Source organism: Pectinophora gossypiella, chromosome 20, assembly GCF_024362695.1.
Source record: "Pectinophora gossypiella chromosome 20, ilPecGoss1.1, whole genome shotgun sequence".
NCBI classification, from domain to species: Eukaryota; Metazoa; Arthropoda; class Insecta; order Lepidoptera; family Gelechiidae; genus Pectinophora; species Pectinophora gossypiella.
In genome coordinates this window covers 1,978,544-1,995,246 of record NC_065423.1, presented here as the reverse complement: position 1 = coordinate 1,995,246, position 16,703 = coordinate 1,978,544, and the positions used below count along the sequence as shown (strand labels likewise).

At 44.8% G+C, this 16,703-nt stretch overlaps 1 protein-coding gene across 1 annotated transcript; it reads left to right on the top strand.

Annotated features, from left to right (window-relative positions):
• The first annotated feature begins 1,054 nt into the window (after window positions 1-1,054).
• Window positions 1,055-16,506, top strand: LOC126376373 (coiled-coil domain-containing protein 63-like). The gene is made up of 10 exons (XM_050023698.1): window positions 1,055-1,123; window positions 1,746-1,868; window positions 3,527-3,721; window positions 4,230-4,369; window positions 5,374-5,548; window positions 6,077-6,256; window positions 7,080-7,230; window positions 7,616-7,787; window positions 15,292-15,430; window positions 16,366-16,506. Exons 1-10 carry the CDS (start codon window positions 1,055-1,057, stop codon window positions 16,504-16,506), a joined length of 1,485 nt encoding a protein of 494 aa, XP_049879655.1.
• The last annotated feature ends 197 nt before the right edge of the window (window positions 16,507-16,703 follow it).

Sequence of the window (16,703 nt, the reverse complement as noted above, 5' to 3'; positions counted from 1 at the left end):
TATTTAAATCGAGAACTGATTAAAGTTCGAGACAAGGGTTGATGAGGTTGGTATTCCGCCTCACAACCCACACGATAGAAGAAGAAGAACAGTTAACATTAGAATAGTTAAGATGTCGTGGTAGCCCAGTTGGAAGAACGCTTGACTCTCTCTGTGAGGTAGCAGGTTCGAACCTCAAAACGGATCCAAACCAATGATTTTTGAATTTATTTTCCACCTATTATTGTATTCCACCGAACAACCCACACGATAACAATAGGAAGATATTTTTGCGTTCACGGTAATGTTAACATAACATATACGTCTCTGCTGGGCACAGGCCTCCCCTCAATCAACCGGAGGGGGTAATGATGTTGACTTGAATTGTTTTAAGATCCCCCGGGTACAATCCGGCGACCCGGCGCACGAACGAGACCGGGAATTTAGTATGGAGGCTCCGGGCCAAGCGGCTGCTTAGCGACCGGCCATCGATTCAACAGCCATACAGAAGTTCCCATTTGACCCAAAATTCCACGTTATTTACCTAGGTAAGAAGAATAAGAATAATTTATTGTGATACTGTGTTCAGTACAAGGTCGAAATATATATTTTTTTGTTCCAAGGGTTTAGTTTCAAAATTTTATATAACTGTACATATCTAAGTAAGAAGAGCGGTGTCTCCTAACACACGTTTATATTAACTTAACAGGGGAACACGTTTATATTAATTAACTTAACACCTACAATAATGTAATCGCTGCTGCAAATAAATATATATTTTATTTTTATTTTATTTATTTTATTATTATTAACAGTTGGTCCATTTATTTATTTTTGTTTTTGTTTTGGTAGATTTCTTTTAAACTTGAATGTAAGGACAAAACCAATAACGATTAGTAGTTGTTACTTGACGTAAATAATTACCATCTCAATACATTTTATTTTTGTGAAAATATTACTTACTAACCTACAAAAAATTGCAATATTATTTTCCAATTTTCCTTCAGGTCTTGACCGGCCTATGAGAAGTACAAACAGTTATCGAGAAGAAATATAAGGGCCGAAGGTTTATAAAATGGCAAACCCAGATGATATGGAGATGGAAAAGATCGCGGAGGATGAGTTAGCCAAGCTACAGAGACAGGTCTGTACCTTTACATGCTTTTAGACCAATTGGCAACCTAGACCTTGATAACCTAGTCAAATAAGGTACTTTTTACGAAACGTCGTCTGTGCGACTTCGTTGAGAGCAGACGTGTTTTCTTTTGATAATTTTTAATTTTTACACACGAGCATAGAAGAAGAACACGTATAGAACGGCAACTCTCCGCTCCCCACCAGCGGCTCGCCCTCCCTCGAACATAGTTTAGACTTAAATCATATGGTGTCAGACGTCACACACACAGATGCGCGTGTACGATAATGTCAACGCGTAGTGTTTGTGATATGATTGGCCACCTGATACGACACGATTCATTTATAACAAACATTATAGAAGGAAAAATTGAAGGGAAGAGAGGAAGGGGTAGACCTAGGATAACATTTATGAAACAAATAAAAGAGAAGGTGCAGGTCGTGTCGTATCGGGAGGTGAAGGTTTTGGCGGGAAGAAGAGAGGAATGGCGATTACTTCACCGACAAGAGCGCAGCTCTTAAATAGAGAGAGAGTGTTTGTGTAAAACGAGGTTGTTTGTATGAAGTGTCACGAAAGAAGAATTTCTAGTCTATTCTAAAACATACTTAATAAAATCACCCAATGTTTCCAGTTCCGCGTGATGGAGATCGACCGTTCGACGGTAACTAGCAGTGTTCAGCCCACCCTGCGAGTACAGAGAAACATGATTCGTTCCCTCAACGCTGAACTCGAGAAGATCATGCTTGAACTAAAGGTAAGGGTGACAGCTTCCGTGGTCTAGTGGCTGAGCGTTGGGTTCACGATCCAGAGGTCCCGGGTTCGTCCGGGACAAAAATCACTATGATGCCGCTAGCTTGGGCCGAAAGTAAGACACCTAATATTTACCAATTTTTTGTAAGTGTAAAAACAAAAATATGATGAATGGTAAGTATAAAAACTTTGAACCGTGGTAGTTGATATTTGAGGTCGTAGGTTCGAATCCAGCACAGACCTAAGCCAACGATTGTCGAATTTGTTTTCGAATAAAAAAACTCCTCTATAAAAAACCGGACCTGTCAAATCTTCAGGTTAGGTAAGCGAACCTTGTAAAAACAGGGTAATGCTAGGGAGATGTGGTAGGTATTAGAAGTTTTAAAACAATCGTTTTCAACTAAATATAAATTTGAAACTTTTTCAACATCAATCAAGAACAGTCAACCGTAGCTCAATCAATCAATCAACATGCTGGGCAGTGTTTATTTATTTTTAAACTTGCAGCATTTTTTACTCAATAACATCTCAAATGGCCGAGAACTAGATTCCAATTTTAAACTTAGGCTTCGATTAGTTTGACTATTGAAGCATGGATAAATTATGAAATGCAGTTTTTGTTAGGTTCACTCGTTTAGCCCGGAAGATAATTTATTTTGTCTGGTAACGTTATCTGGGGACGTTACATAAGGTATAAGTACTCACCTTTGCGTAATTTCGGGTTTTTTTGGTAAGTATTAAACTTGTTATAAGTAGCAGAGAAAATATAGGTATTGACAATTTTTCCTAAGACAAAACCTAGCTCATCCGCTGGTGGGGAGCGGAGAGTCCTTATTCTATGATTACGCCGACAAAATACGAGTGCCGGCGATTCTGATGGACACAATACAATATTTAATATTTTTATTTTTTTCCATTTTTTTATTATGTGTTCCTCATTGGGTAAGTAATTGAAATCTACTCTGTATTGTATCAAATAATATAAAAACATAAGCTCACGACTAAATCCCAATTGGAGTAGGCAGAAGTACATCCATCGCAAGATGAACTAAGTACCCACACCTCACCGAGCTTTCTGTTAGACCAACGTGATAATAAGTGGTCGCCGTATATAATGGCCGAGCCAACTGTGAAAAGAAGAAAAGAAAAGAAAAAATAAGTGAAAACTGCACTTAAGATAAGTTAAAACTCATTGGGGCAAGTTCGGTACCGGGTTCGAACCGGCGCGCGGCGCTCTTATATTAACATAAACATTGAAGTAAACAAACCTTCGTCATGAACGGACGTGTCGAATAATTACAATCGGAAAGTGGAGTGCCATAGTCAGTCGCTCACCTATAACTTGTAGGGACGTCAAGAAAGTGTCATCGGAAAAGAGCACCTAGCAAGTACGTTCACGTGTCCCGGTCCGAATATAGGAACCATGGGTGGTGGAGGGCCCCTTCTCGCTAATGTCCTTAGGCGCGCTGGATTACAAGAAACTGTGTAGGTAACCGATACAAATACCGTGCCGTTGCCGCGAGTGTGGACCTTATGCTGTAGCTGTATCTAATCGTGATATACATACAGATATATATATATATATATATATATATATATATATATATATATATATATATATACCTGTATGAGAACTCATAATAAACCTTACTCATCCACCAGCTAACAAAAAGCACGAGTAACGTGATGGAGAATGCCCGCACTCGAGATAAGCTGGTGTGCCTGCTGAACCAGCACGAGAAGTACTCCGGCGAGGTGAGGGAGTACCGCGCCACCATCAGCGAGCTGGACTTCTTGCTGCAGCAGGTGCAAAAGGAGATCAAGGGGCTGCGGAGCAAGGGCACCGGCAACGACAAGGTAAGAGAGTAATAGACAGAGACAACAGACATCTAGAGAGAAGAAATTCCTAGACTAATATCTACACAATCAGACGATATCGCGATGGACCCAATAGCTAATTAATAGTACAAGCACAAGATTCACGGGGAAAGAAATTAAGCTCATTGTTATCAAGAGGTTTTTTCAATCAATCAATAATACTTTATTGCACAACAACATATACAAAGGACATAAAATATACAAATAAAACATAAGCACAATAGGCGGCCTTATTGCTAAACAGCAATTTCTGCCAGGCAACCTTAGGGTGAAAGAAGATTATTCATTGGAGCACGGGCTGGTGCAATAAACCACAGTAGTGTAGTACTTATATATAATGGTGGTTTTTGTATGGTACTACAGTTATAATAGATATGAAGAGAGTAACCTTCTGATACAGGTGTTTTCTCACTTAATAGAGGGTCACAATAACTAGATATTGCAACAATATTGCAATTTATAAAGTTAACTTTATTCTTTCAACCAGAATGTCACCAATCCAGTTATGAACCAGACAGTGGTGGCTCAGCTAGAGAACCGTCGTGACACTGCTATGAAGAAGTTCAACAATGTCAACAGCGAGAACTTCAAGATGAGGCTGGAGATTGACAGACTGCTCCGTGATCGGTGAGAGACTGCTTTTAAAAATCTAATTTTACTTACAGAAAAATAGAAGAATGCCGTTGCAAGAACGCATTGATTCTCACCGTGAGGTCGCAGACTCGATCTCCAGCACGGGTCTAAACCACAGAATCGAATCCATGTTTGGATCATAAACGATCGCCACATTGTAGTTCTTTGAGAATCTCTCAATCATCTCCACTGAAAGAAAAATAAATTTATTCAATCAGGGTGCTAGTGACACCGTAACTAAAACTGAAAGGGATTATTCGGACCATGACTCACAGTTGGTCGAGTGACCCGTGGTACCCCAGTTCAGTTGAGATCGCAGGTTCGAATCCAGCATAGGCCTAAACCAGTGATTGTCGAATTTGTTTTCGAATTCATGTTTGGATCATAAATGATTATCACGTGCTCAGCGGTGACTCACATTCCCCTAAAATGCGTTTCGCAGGCAGGTATGTGATCTAACCTGTATAGCGGGATTGGTTTCCCTTCGCGGGTTGGAAGGTCAGACAGGCAGTTGCTTCTGTAAAAAACCGAACCTTACAAATATTCAGGTTAGGTAACCGACCTCGTAACGCTAGGGAAATGATTACTTACTTACAGAAAAATATATCCCTTGGTCATGTTATAACTCTTCTATCGTGTGGGTTGTGAGATGAATGGCCGACTTCCTTAATCCTGGTGTCTGAGGTCACTGTTCGCTTGGCCCCTGGCATACGTCATGTAAGGACCACATGTTTTTTTAAGCAAATACTAGCTGGGATGGTTCCTAAGCGTGGATCATGACACTTTATGACAATCTATCAGTCTGATAGATAAATCTGCAATTTCTTGTCCAAAATAGGGATCACAACGTAATTTTTAGTGTTATTAGATATCCCCACCGGGATTCGAATCCGAATCGTGAGAACCCAACGCTAAACTACGGAAGCCGTCATAAATAGCCTTATAAATGAATATAGCTTTACCTGCTACCAAATTAATTGCTATACATTTTTCTCCAGGCAATTCTTCAACAACATCTGGAAGCTGCAGATCAAAAGGCTCATGGATGGCAAGGCTCAGATCTTGGAGTTGGTGGAACAAGCTATCACCACCTACGACCAGCGCGAGGAGTGGTGCAACAAGCTAGACGCCTTGAAGGAGAAAGCTGCTATTGATTATGGGAAGCATTGCTTGGTAAGTTGCAGTAGGTACGTTTGTTACATAATATACAACACATAAATAGCATAAGCTGTGTGACGTCATGACATGACGTACCATTGTACTGGGCACAGGCGTTCCTTCAATCAACCGGAGGGGGTATGGAGCATACTCCACCACACTGCTGGTGTTTGGTCGAGACATTTGTACTAGATTGACATTATTGTGTATTTTTAAATTACCTACATTTTACATACATACATACATAAACTCACGCCTATTTCCCACCGGGGTAAGCAGAGACTACAGAACCTACATTACCTACATTTTAAATTAAAATATACCTAATTTTGTCTTTCTCTTCTTCTTTCTTTTTTCTACAGAACGGGCTCAGACCTTGCTACCATGATTAACTGAACTATATGGGCGACAGGCTGATCATCTTCGAGGCCCTACGACCAGTGCTAGGATTGATTCAACAAACTTGACACCTTGAAGGAAATAGCTGCTATCATAGGTATTCTATCATTGAATGACGACTTACCAATTCCTCAAATTTCCCAGGAAGTCCGCGAGCTCCAACGCCAATTGGACCACAGCATGAAGCTGGAAGAGTTCCTCCGAACGAAGGGCACTGTCCGGCTGACAGCAGCCGACGCGAAGGCTGAAGCCAAGAGGATTGAGCAGCAGGAGGAAGAGATGCGCGCATATAACAACTACGTCAATATCCTCGACGCCATTAAGGTGGGTGCTTTGGATTTTGAAGAGATGATCCAAGATAAAAAAGTGCTTTGAAGATCAAGTAACAACTTGATTGCGCCTTATCATCAATCAAATCAAGCCTTTGATGATTCACTGATAGTACGCATGAGATTGCCATCCAAGCAGTCTGTTAGGCTCAGTTAAGCTGATGGCAGCCTAACATAAAGAAGAAGACCACGAAGACCACTCAAGAGCAAAAGTCTGATCACGGAGGCCTTTAGTACTTAGACATAAGTGCAGACGTAAGGTTGACAAATTTTAGTTAGGTATACCAGCGATGTATTTGGGATAGCGGTTGCTGCTTCTTTCGATCACATTTGGGTGCTCCTGGATGTCCGTTATGATTATGAAATATTATATGTATATTATGACGTTTATTTAATTATCGCACTCACATCACATGAAGCATAGCTACACACTGCTTTCACTACTCACTTATAGTTCCTTATTTTAGTGTAGTATTTCTTTCTTTTATTGTTTTATTTCTGCCTTCCATGTGTAACACAAGTCGTTTTTTGTACTCTTTTTTTAATTTATTGTGCGGGTACTCGCGTTTCACCGATCGGCCTGGGTTGAAAATCAGTGTTGCCCTCTGGGTAAATTTTCACTGAACCCTGGCCTTTTTTGGTGAGTTGCGGCACCCATAGTTATGTTTTCCAACTAAATATTAATGTGTGTATATTTTAATGTTGTAAATGTATATGTGTGTCGTAGGTTTTAACTGAATAAACTTTTTTATTATTTTTTATTATTATTAGAAATGTATGAGGATTCAACGTTTCAAATCATTTTTTTTTGTTTCAAGGAGTTCACCGGAGACGACGACGTGGACAAGCTGGTGCAAGAGTTCACTCGCCGCGAGGAGGAGAACTACGCTCTGTTCAACTACATCAACGAGGTCAACACGGAGCTCAAGACCCTGAGCGACAGCGTCAGGATGCTCAGAGATAATATTGGTACGCTGCAAGTTGTGTACAGTCATGAGCAATAATGTATCCACTTTAGGACTGGTACCAAAGTGTATACATATTAATGCTCGTGACCGTACTGGTAACACTTGGTACGTTTCAGGGTGTTTCCTTTTCGTCCGATTGGTCGATCAGTCAATAGGCCCAACGGAATTCATTTTTCTCTTTTAACCGAGGGGTGTTAGAGCAGTATGGTGAATAAGAAAAAAACGTCTCACTGGAGCGATTGATCGGGCGAACAGGAAAAACCCTAACCCTACCTACCTGAAGTCTTCAACAACAAGTCTTACTTTACATGCCTTTTCCCACTTCAGCAGACAATAATTAGAATCGTTTTAACTTAATTTAAAAATCTTAATTTCTTCCCTTTCAGCTGAAGAGAACGCGAAACACCAAGCCAAGCTATACAAACAGCAAGACAGCATAGAATCCCTGAAGGTGACACTGGAGGAGCGCCGAGCTCGCAACGACAGCGCCAGGGACACTTACGACAGAAGCAACAATGTTTTAGGTGGTCTACTGCAGAGGGTACAGGGGTTGGCTTTGTAAGTCCCTATTACTATTTATGACTTCTTTTCTCTTCTGTAGGATACTGGTCTAGGACTTTCAGACCTAAAATGCTCACAAAGGATAGAAGAGTGATTTCAAACTTTAGGGATTCAGATCACCCTTTTAGTCCAGTGGCTCTTTTAACTCAGTAGCTTTCAGCTCAGTCGGTCATGTCGGTCTTTATAATTCTGTAAGAAAACATAAGTCTTTGTACTCTTACGTTTTAAAATACTCGGTAGGTCTTCGTTACGAGCAACATCGAGTGTAGCTTGCGAACGCGCACACTCTTGTACATGTACATGTTGCCTTTGTCGATTAAGACCTCTAGGAGGACGAACAAGAGACAAAGAGCGAAAAATTAAAAATGTCTAAGGTTGATTGTACCCAATATTGAACATTCGGCTAGGCGTCTTCGTACAATGTTCGCAGTATTGGTCGTACCAACCTCGGGAAGCACTCACCTATTGACCGGGCTACTCGCGCGATTAACGAAATAGCTCATGAAAACCCGGACACAGATTTATATACATGATCGTTGGCGGAATTCACTAATATCAGTCTAAAATATTTTAGTAAATAGTTTGCATACATTGTCGATTTGGTTTATCTGTAATGACTATGTATACAGGGTGTTAGTGACATCGTAACGAAAACTTTGAGGGATGATTCAGACCATGATTCTGAGTTGAAGTGAAATTTTCCGTCGCAAAAGTATGGATAGGAAAATAATTTAAAAAAAAAAACACAAAAAAAACATGAATTTTTGACAGGAAAATCCACTTGATATCAACTCAGAATCATGGTCTGAATCATCCCCCTCAATATTCGTTACGGTGTCACTAACACCCATACCTACTTGTATGGCTACCGTATGTACTTGTACGGGGTGTAAGTGACATCGTAACGAATACTGAGAGGGATGATTCAGCTCCGAGTTAATATCAAGTTGTAGCGCGCCGATCTTTAAATTCCCCTCCGCCGCACACTTCACCCCCTCAGGTCGCACCCTCCAATCGCGTCGCGTCTAAATCGACGCTACCGCAACGCGCACGCGCGCCGGCCGCGCGGCCCGCGTCCGGCACGCTGATTGGACGGCGCGAGATTCGGCTCCCCGCTAGATTCCGTGTTTGAGCGTACTTGTGAAATGGTTGACGCTATTCTGTTATAATTTCTTAATTATCCGTAATTCCTAATTTTATGTGAGAGACTGTGTTAAATAATATTGTTTGTTGCTCCTACATTAGAATCACTTGTGTTTACTGTGAGATTGTAAAGTGTGCCTTTCGTTTTTATAATAAACGCGGACCTTTCGTATCACCACCTGGACTGTTTCATTCTGCCACCCTGGAGAGACCGTGAGGAAATTCACGCACCGAACCCCGAACTCTACCGACACAGAGCACCGTGTCACAAATGGCTGCCCAACTCGGGCCGTGAAACTACGAGCGTACGAACTCCAGCTTTCAGTTGAATATCCAGTTTAAAGTGCATTCTGCAACAACAATATGCCTCTCACACGTAGTGGTCATTCTTCCACCGCTGCCGACGACGACAGCGTCGAGGTGGACTTCCAGACGCCTCATGAAGAATCTGCAGCGCGAGTAGTCCCTCCTGTGCCAGCCGCGCCCTCGGCTTCTGCACCACCTACCGCGCCCGCCGCAGCGGCGGCGACCGTCACCATCGGCGATATGTCTGCGATGATGATGTTGTGGCAACAGTCTCTTCAGCGCCTCCTCGACCGTGAGGAAGAGCGACGACCTGCCACGCCCGCCCCGGCTCCAGCAGAACCCATTACCACGGCTCACCATTCCGGTGGTTATTTCACCACATGCAACGCGCGCTACAGCGGCGCGATGGAGGAGTCTCTAGACGGATTTATAGACGCTATTGAAGCATATAAAGACTGCGCCAACGTCAGCGATGCTAACGCACTCCGTGGCATCTCCATGCTGCTGACTCACGACGCCGCGACGTGGTGGCAGGGCGTGAAGCCATCCATCACCACCTGGACCACTGCAATCCAGAGCCTGCGCAGCGCCTTCGGCGACAGTCGTCCTCCGCATCGCATCTACAGAGAGCTTTTTAAAATGACTCATGAACACGAGAAGACGGAATTATTCATCGCGAGAGCCCGAGCGCTCCTCGCCCGCCTTCCTCGAGGAGACCTATCAGAGAAAGTCGAGATCGACATGATTTATGGACTTTTACACCAGCGTATCCGCGAGCGCCTACGTCGCGAGGAGGTGTACAGCTTCGAGATCCTTCTTTGGAAGTCACGTGAAGTCGAAGATTCCCTAGATAACGTGAGTAACGACAGTGCATCGTGTGCTACACACCGTCCTGCGCCGAGTACTCCGCGCATGACGTCTACGTCGGCCGCGCCGTCGTTGAAGAACGCAGCGCGCCGCCCCAGCACCGCGTCTACCAGCGCCAGCACGTCTACCATGTCTCCGGACTTCGCGTCGAACAATAAAAGTGCCATGAAATCTCGTCCGTTTTGCATATACTGTAAAGTGCCCGGTCATGTTCGTGAAGAGTGTCGTAAACTATCGAATAAGAACACTACTGATAAGATTGATAACGATAAGCGTGATAACAATACTATTTCTTGTTATGGTTGTGGAGCAAAGGGTGTAATACGGTCACAATGTCCAAATTGTACCGCGAAAGTTTCATTTTACGCCGTAAGTACGTTTCCTAATCAATGTAAACAACCTTATTCCACCCCGAGTTCGAATAATGACATTCATGATCTTTCAATTAATATTTCTTGTGATAAAATATGTAATTGCGATCTATGCTATGGTGATGACGAGGTTATGTTTACTTATTCTGTTCCTAATGTCATTCATGTGTCACACGCAACCAACTTCACTCCTTTCACTCAACATTTGACAGACACGAATTCGGATACACTTTCACTCGACTCTCAATCTCTCTCAAAAGTTCTGTTACACGATCAATGTTTGATCAATCACACGGGTCAATCTTCGCCAACTTTTGAACACATGCACAGTAGGGCAAATGGTCCGAATTCTTCCAGCATGTACAGTAGGGCAAATGTCTCGAATTGTTCCGGCGTATACAGTAGGGTTAATGTCCCGAATTCTTCCACAGATTTTGAACGCATGCACAGTAGCCCGAATTTCTCCAGCATGTGCAGTAGGGTTAATGTCCCGAATTTTTCCACAGGTGTTGAACGCGTGCACAGTAGGGTAAATGGTCCGAATTCTTCCCGCACGTTCAGTAGGGTGAATGGCACTGGTGTCGACCCGAATTGTTCTTCAAGTTTTGAAAGCGTGTTCAGTAGGGTATATGACACTGTTGTTGCCCCAATTTCCGCGACCTCGACGGCTACTTATTGCAGTAGGCCTATTCTTTGCGTCGACATTTTAGGTTCGCGAGGCACCGCTCTTATTGATACCGCAGCTAAGTGCTGTGTCGCAGGTCATTCTCTTTTTAAACTTCTGAAGGATAAGAAGCAAAGTTTTACTCAGAAGCAGGTGGCCGTGAAACTCGCTGACGGAGTCGTGCACCAGCGCGATGTCCTCGTATGCAGTGTTGATGTTTCAGTCACTTTTAAGAAGAAAAAGGTTCCGATTGAGTTTGTTATTTTTCCGGACGCTGACAATAATGAGACGCTTCTAGGTATGGATTTCCTCAGCGCCTCCGGCATGGTCATCGATTTTGCGACTTCGTGTTGGAAATTTTCAGGTAGCCACCAGACCTACCCTCTCGAATTTGAGACTGAAGACTCGGAGGTTCCCCGTTCTGTCGTTGCTTCTTCTTTCATGCTTAGGGAAGATGAAGGCATCATGCTTACCTGTGACCAGCGCCGACAAGTATCCGATGTTCTCGATCGTCATGAAGATGTCTTCAATCTAGGAGGAGCGCCTACTACGTACACGGAGCACCGTATTGACACTGGCGATCATGTACCTGTCGCCGTCCCGCCTTATCGATTGACTCCAGCTAAGAAGGCTATTATGGAAGCTGAGCTCGGTAAGATGTTGGCAGAGGGTATCATCGAAGAGTGTGAGTCTCCGTGGGCCTCTCCTGCTTTGCTCGTGCCTAAGAAGGACGGCACCTTTCGTTTCTGCGTGGATTACCGTCGTCTTAATGCGATTACTAAGTCAGACTCGTATCCACTGCCAGTCATCGAGGACCTGCTGCACTCTACGAAGGGTTGCTTCATCAGTACCATCGACCTCCGTTCCAGTTATTGGCAAGTTAGCGTCGCACCGGGTGACAGGGATAAAACTGCGTTCGTCACGCCGTTCGGTACTTACAGGTTTCTCAGAATGCCTTTTGGCCTTAAGAATGCCCCGGCAACGTTCCAGCGTCTTATGGATCGTTTTCGTTCAGGGAGCATGGTCAAGGATGTCACGTTACTCGTCTATCTAGACGATCTTCTCGTCCTCTCGGAGTCTTACGAGAAGCACTTACAGGACCTACAGTTGGTCTTCGATCGTTTACGCGTTTTCGGTTTACGCGCCAACCGAGATAAGTGTGTCTTCGTTGCCAAGAAGGTGAAATACCTTGGACACCTTATCACGCCGGAAGGTATCTTACCGGATGGTTCGAAGGTTGAGTCGATCCTCAATATGAATGAGCCTAAGAACCTTAAGCATCTCAGGACTTTTCTACAGACCTGTGCTTGGTTCCGTAAGTTTGTCCCCGGGTTTTCTGGGATAGCACAACCGCTCACCAAACTTACCAGGAAGAATGAGCCTTGGAACTGGAGTGACGAGCAGCAGAAAGCTTTCGATGAGTTAAAGAAGAAACTCACTAGCGCTCCTGTTTTAGTTCAGGCCGATTATAGCAAACCGTTCGTTATACGTACCGATGCAAGCGACTACGCCTTAGGTGCTGTCCTCACTCAAGGAGATGGCATAGAGGAACACCCCATCGAGTACTCCAGTCGTTTACTTACCAGTGCTGAAAGGAAGTACAGCACCACCGAACGGGAAGCATTAGCTGTTGTTTGGGCCGTAGAGAAGTACCGCCCCTATATTGACGGACACCCAATTATCGTTCGCAGCGACCATCAGCCTTTGCGGTGGCTTCTTACCCTCAAGTCACCAAGTGGTCGACTGATGCGCTGGGCGCTCCGACTTCAGGCGTTCGACATACAATATGAATACACGCCTGGTAAAGCGAATGTTGTCGCTGACACGCTGAGTCGTCCTGTATGCGACGATGTCTCTCGCGAAGACTGCGGAATCTGCACCGTAATCGTCGACGTTCCCCACGTTAATCCGGAGGAACTCAGGAAATCTCAGCTGAGCGACCCCGACGTCTGCAAGATAATTCAAGATCTCGAGCATAGTGATGCTCTGGCTTCGAATCGTTGGTTGGAGCGTGGGTATTTAATGAACCAGGGAGTTCTTTATCGTCTTAGTCCCGATGCTGATTCCGAAGAACCACAGCTCGTTATACCGGCCTCCATGATTCCTGAAGTCCTCAAGGAATTCCACGACGCACCCCTAGCTGGTCACCAAGGCGTCGACCGTACCTTGGAGCGCATCCGTCAACGTTATTATTTCACCGGAATGCGACGGTACGTCAGTGAATACCTCAAGACATGCGTGGATTGCCAGAAGTATAAGCCCGCCAACCAAAAGCCTGCCGGTCTTTTGCAGACTCCGATTCTCAACCAGCGAGGTGAAGTCCTCGCTGTCGATTTATTTGGCCCTCTTCCAGAAGCTGAAGATGGATCGAAGTGGGTCCTTCTTATTGAAGATACTGCTACGCGTTGGGTTGAGATCTTTGCCCTCCGCGATGCCACCGCCGAAGCTTGCGCCCCTCTCATGATTGAGCAGTATTTTATGCGCTATGGCTTTCCTCGGCGTATCGTATCTGATAATGGCGTGCAATTCGTCTCTGCAGTTATGCAGCAATGCATGCACATTCTTGGGATTAAGCAGAATTTGATTCCCTTATACCACCCGGAAGCCAATCCCGCCGAAAGGAAGAACCGGGATATGAAAATTCAGTTGGCTATGCTGGTTAAAACTGAGCATCGTGCTTGGTCGAAGTACTTGCCTCAGGTTCGTTTTGCTTTGAATACTGCGACGTGCAGTACCACCGGTTTGACACCGTCTTATATGATGTTTGCGCGGGAGATGCGTACTCCCTTTGACGCCCATCACGACCTCAGAGCCGTCTTAGAAAAGGACAATTATGTTCCCCAGGTTACGCCTTACCTGACCAGGTTTGTCAGTTCGCTCCAGGAGATTCGCGATCGTGTCGAGAAGCAGCAGGATTCTCGGAAGGACACTTCCGATGCCTCTCGTCGCCCGTCCCCTGTCTATGCAGAAGGTGACCTCGTTCTTCTTACTACCCATGCTCTGAGTAATGCCCAGAAGGGTTTGACGAAGAAGTTTATGCCACGACGTGATGGCCCTTATGTTGTTAAGCGCGTCCTTAGTCCTACCACGTTCGAGATTGCCGACCAAGATGGACAGTTGTTAGGTCGTTTTCATTCTTCGGACGTGTCTTTGTTTTCAGGTCCCCAGTCGAGTGAGACTCAGCCCGTTCAGCCCCGTAGGCTGCGAGGACGGCCTCGTATTAGGGATAGGGAGACCCTGACACATACACGCACACATGACGCGCCACATGTTTTTGCTAAGCCACGAGCGGGACGCTCTTGTAGCTTAGAGGAGGAGTGTGTAGCGCGCCGATCTTTAAATTCCCCTCCGCCGCACACTTCACCCCCTCAGGTCGCACCCTCCAATCGCGTCGCGTCTAAATCGACGCTACCGCAACGCGCACGCGCGCCGGCCGCGCGGCCCGCGTCCGGCACGCTGATTGGACGGCGCGAGATTCGGCTCCCCGCTAGATTCCGTGTTTGAGCGTACTTGTGAAATGGTTGACGCTATTCTGTTATAATTTCTTAATTATCCGTAATTCCTAATTTTATGTGAGAGACTGTGTTAAATAATATTGTTTGTTGCTCCTACATTAGAATCACTTGTGTTTACTGTGAGATTGTAAAGTGTGCCTTTCGTTTTTATAATAAACGCGGACCTTTCGTATCACCACCTGGACTGTTTCATTCTGCCACCCTGGAGAGACCGTGAGGAAATTCACGCACCGAACCCCGAACTCTACCGACACAGAGCACCGTGTCACAAAGTGGAATTTTCCATCGCAAAAGTATAGAATTGAAAATAATTTAAAAAAAACTAAAAAAAATACATGATTTTTGCGACGGAAAAATCCACTTGATATCGACTCAGAATCATGGTCTGAATCATCCCTCAAAGTTTTCGTTACGACGTCACTAACACCCTGTATGTGAAATAAAATAAATAAATACCTAAATAAAAGAGCCGAAGAGCAAAAGAGTTATTACGATCGGCGGTGAGCTAGTGAGCGAAAGAGTTACTGAAGAAGAGCTAGCTCATTTAAATCGCTCACTCGCGAGCTATCCATCGCTAAAACTACAGTTATAACTTTATAAGTGTAAGCTATAAGTTATAGTCATTTATGTTCCAGGGAATCCGATTGCGACTCTCTGCCCCTACTCCGTCTACTCGGCAAAACATTTGACATTAACAAGACCAACGCTCGGCTCTACATCAAGAGCTTGGAGAAGAAGGTCGTGGAAATCGTTGATCTCATCAAGATTGATGAGGTTAGTCGGCTTAGGTTAGGTTATTCGAGATTCCAAAGTTTGATACTTTTCCACTCGAAGCGAGTTGACTGTTTAGGGGACTCTTCAGTTACGATACCTTCTCTGTGGCGGACCCAACTAGTTGACCAGCTAGTTTCGCCCACATTCAACAGATGGCGTGCAGCGGTCCTGAAACGCGCTAACGAAGTTTACACATCGCGACGCATGTATACAAATTCTAACATAACACGGTCGGATCGTCGATCCCTAGTCTAATAATAGATAGCACACTTGGACTCCAAGAATTCCCACCTGGACCTGTGTACGAAGTATGTTTAAAAACTTTCAGTTAAACCATGTCAGATCTAGTCCAGACGGACGATCATCTACCGATTGGACAAAGCTGGAGCAAGATCAATCATTTCAGTTATTGCAACGGCCTCCGTGGTCCAGTGGTTGAGCGTTGGGCTCACGATCCGGAGGTCTTGGGTTCGATCCCAGTGGGGACATATCACAAAAATTACTTTGTGGTCCCTAGTTTGGTTAGGACATTACAGGCTGATCACCAGATTGTCCGAAAGTAAGACGATCCGTGCTTCGGAAGGCACGTTAAGCCGTTGGTCCCGGTTACTACTTACTGTGTAAGTACGTAGTCGTTATAAATGAGTCATGTCAGGGGCCTTTGGCGGCTCAATAGTAACCCTGACACCAGAGTTGATGAGGTTGGTAATTCGCCTCACAACCCACACGATAGAAGAAGAGTTATTGCAATGCAGCAAACTATCATCGCAATAATCACGTTGTTCGATAGATGGCGCTGCTATGGGTCCGCCATCTTGAAATGCGACAAGGAATCGCTGGCTTTAAACGTTGCATGTGGCACAGTACACATCATTGTTACATAATAATCTATTTATCTTTGCCACGGGCCTAAGCAATATACGTTCCGTCCCCAGGCGCTGCAGCGCGCAGCCGAAGCCAAGGAGCGCACCCCGCCGTCGTCGCGGCGCCGCCGCCCGCGCCCCGCCGCGTCCCCGCGCCCGCCGCGCTCCGGGCGCGGGGCCGAGCCGCCGACGCTGCTCGCTACACAGGCTTAGTCTATGCCACACCACAAAACCATTTTTTACATAACGAACGTCTCATCCGCCTAAAACTACTGCAGCTTCTCACAATATGTGTAGCCGAGGAAAAGTAGCTGCAAGAAAAACCTCGACACATCAAAATCTATTCTACTAATAGTAGTTCTAGTAATATCCGTTCCCAGACAGTTAATCCCATGCATTCTTATCTTCTA

Excerpts from the sequence above, each read along its gene's own strand:
- LOC126376373 (XM_050023698.1), top strand. The coding sequence starts at position 1,055 with ATGGCAAACCCAGATGATATGGAGATGGAAAAGATCGCGGAGGATGAG. Across the intron at positions 5,549-6,076 it reads ATTATGGGAAGCATTGCTTG|GAAGTCCGCGAGCTCCAACG; the intron begins GTAAGTTGCAGT and ends CAAATTTCCCAG. Across the intron at positions 15,431-16,365 it reads ATCTCATCAAGATTGATGAG|GCGCTGCAGCGCGCAGCCGA; the intron begins GTTAGTCGGCTT and ends TTCCGTCCCCAG.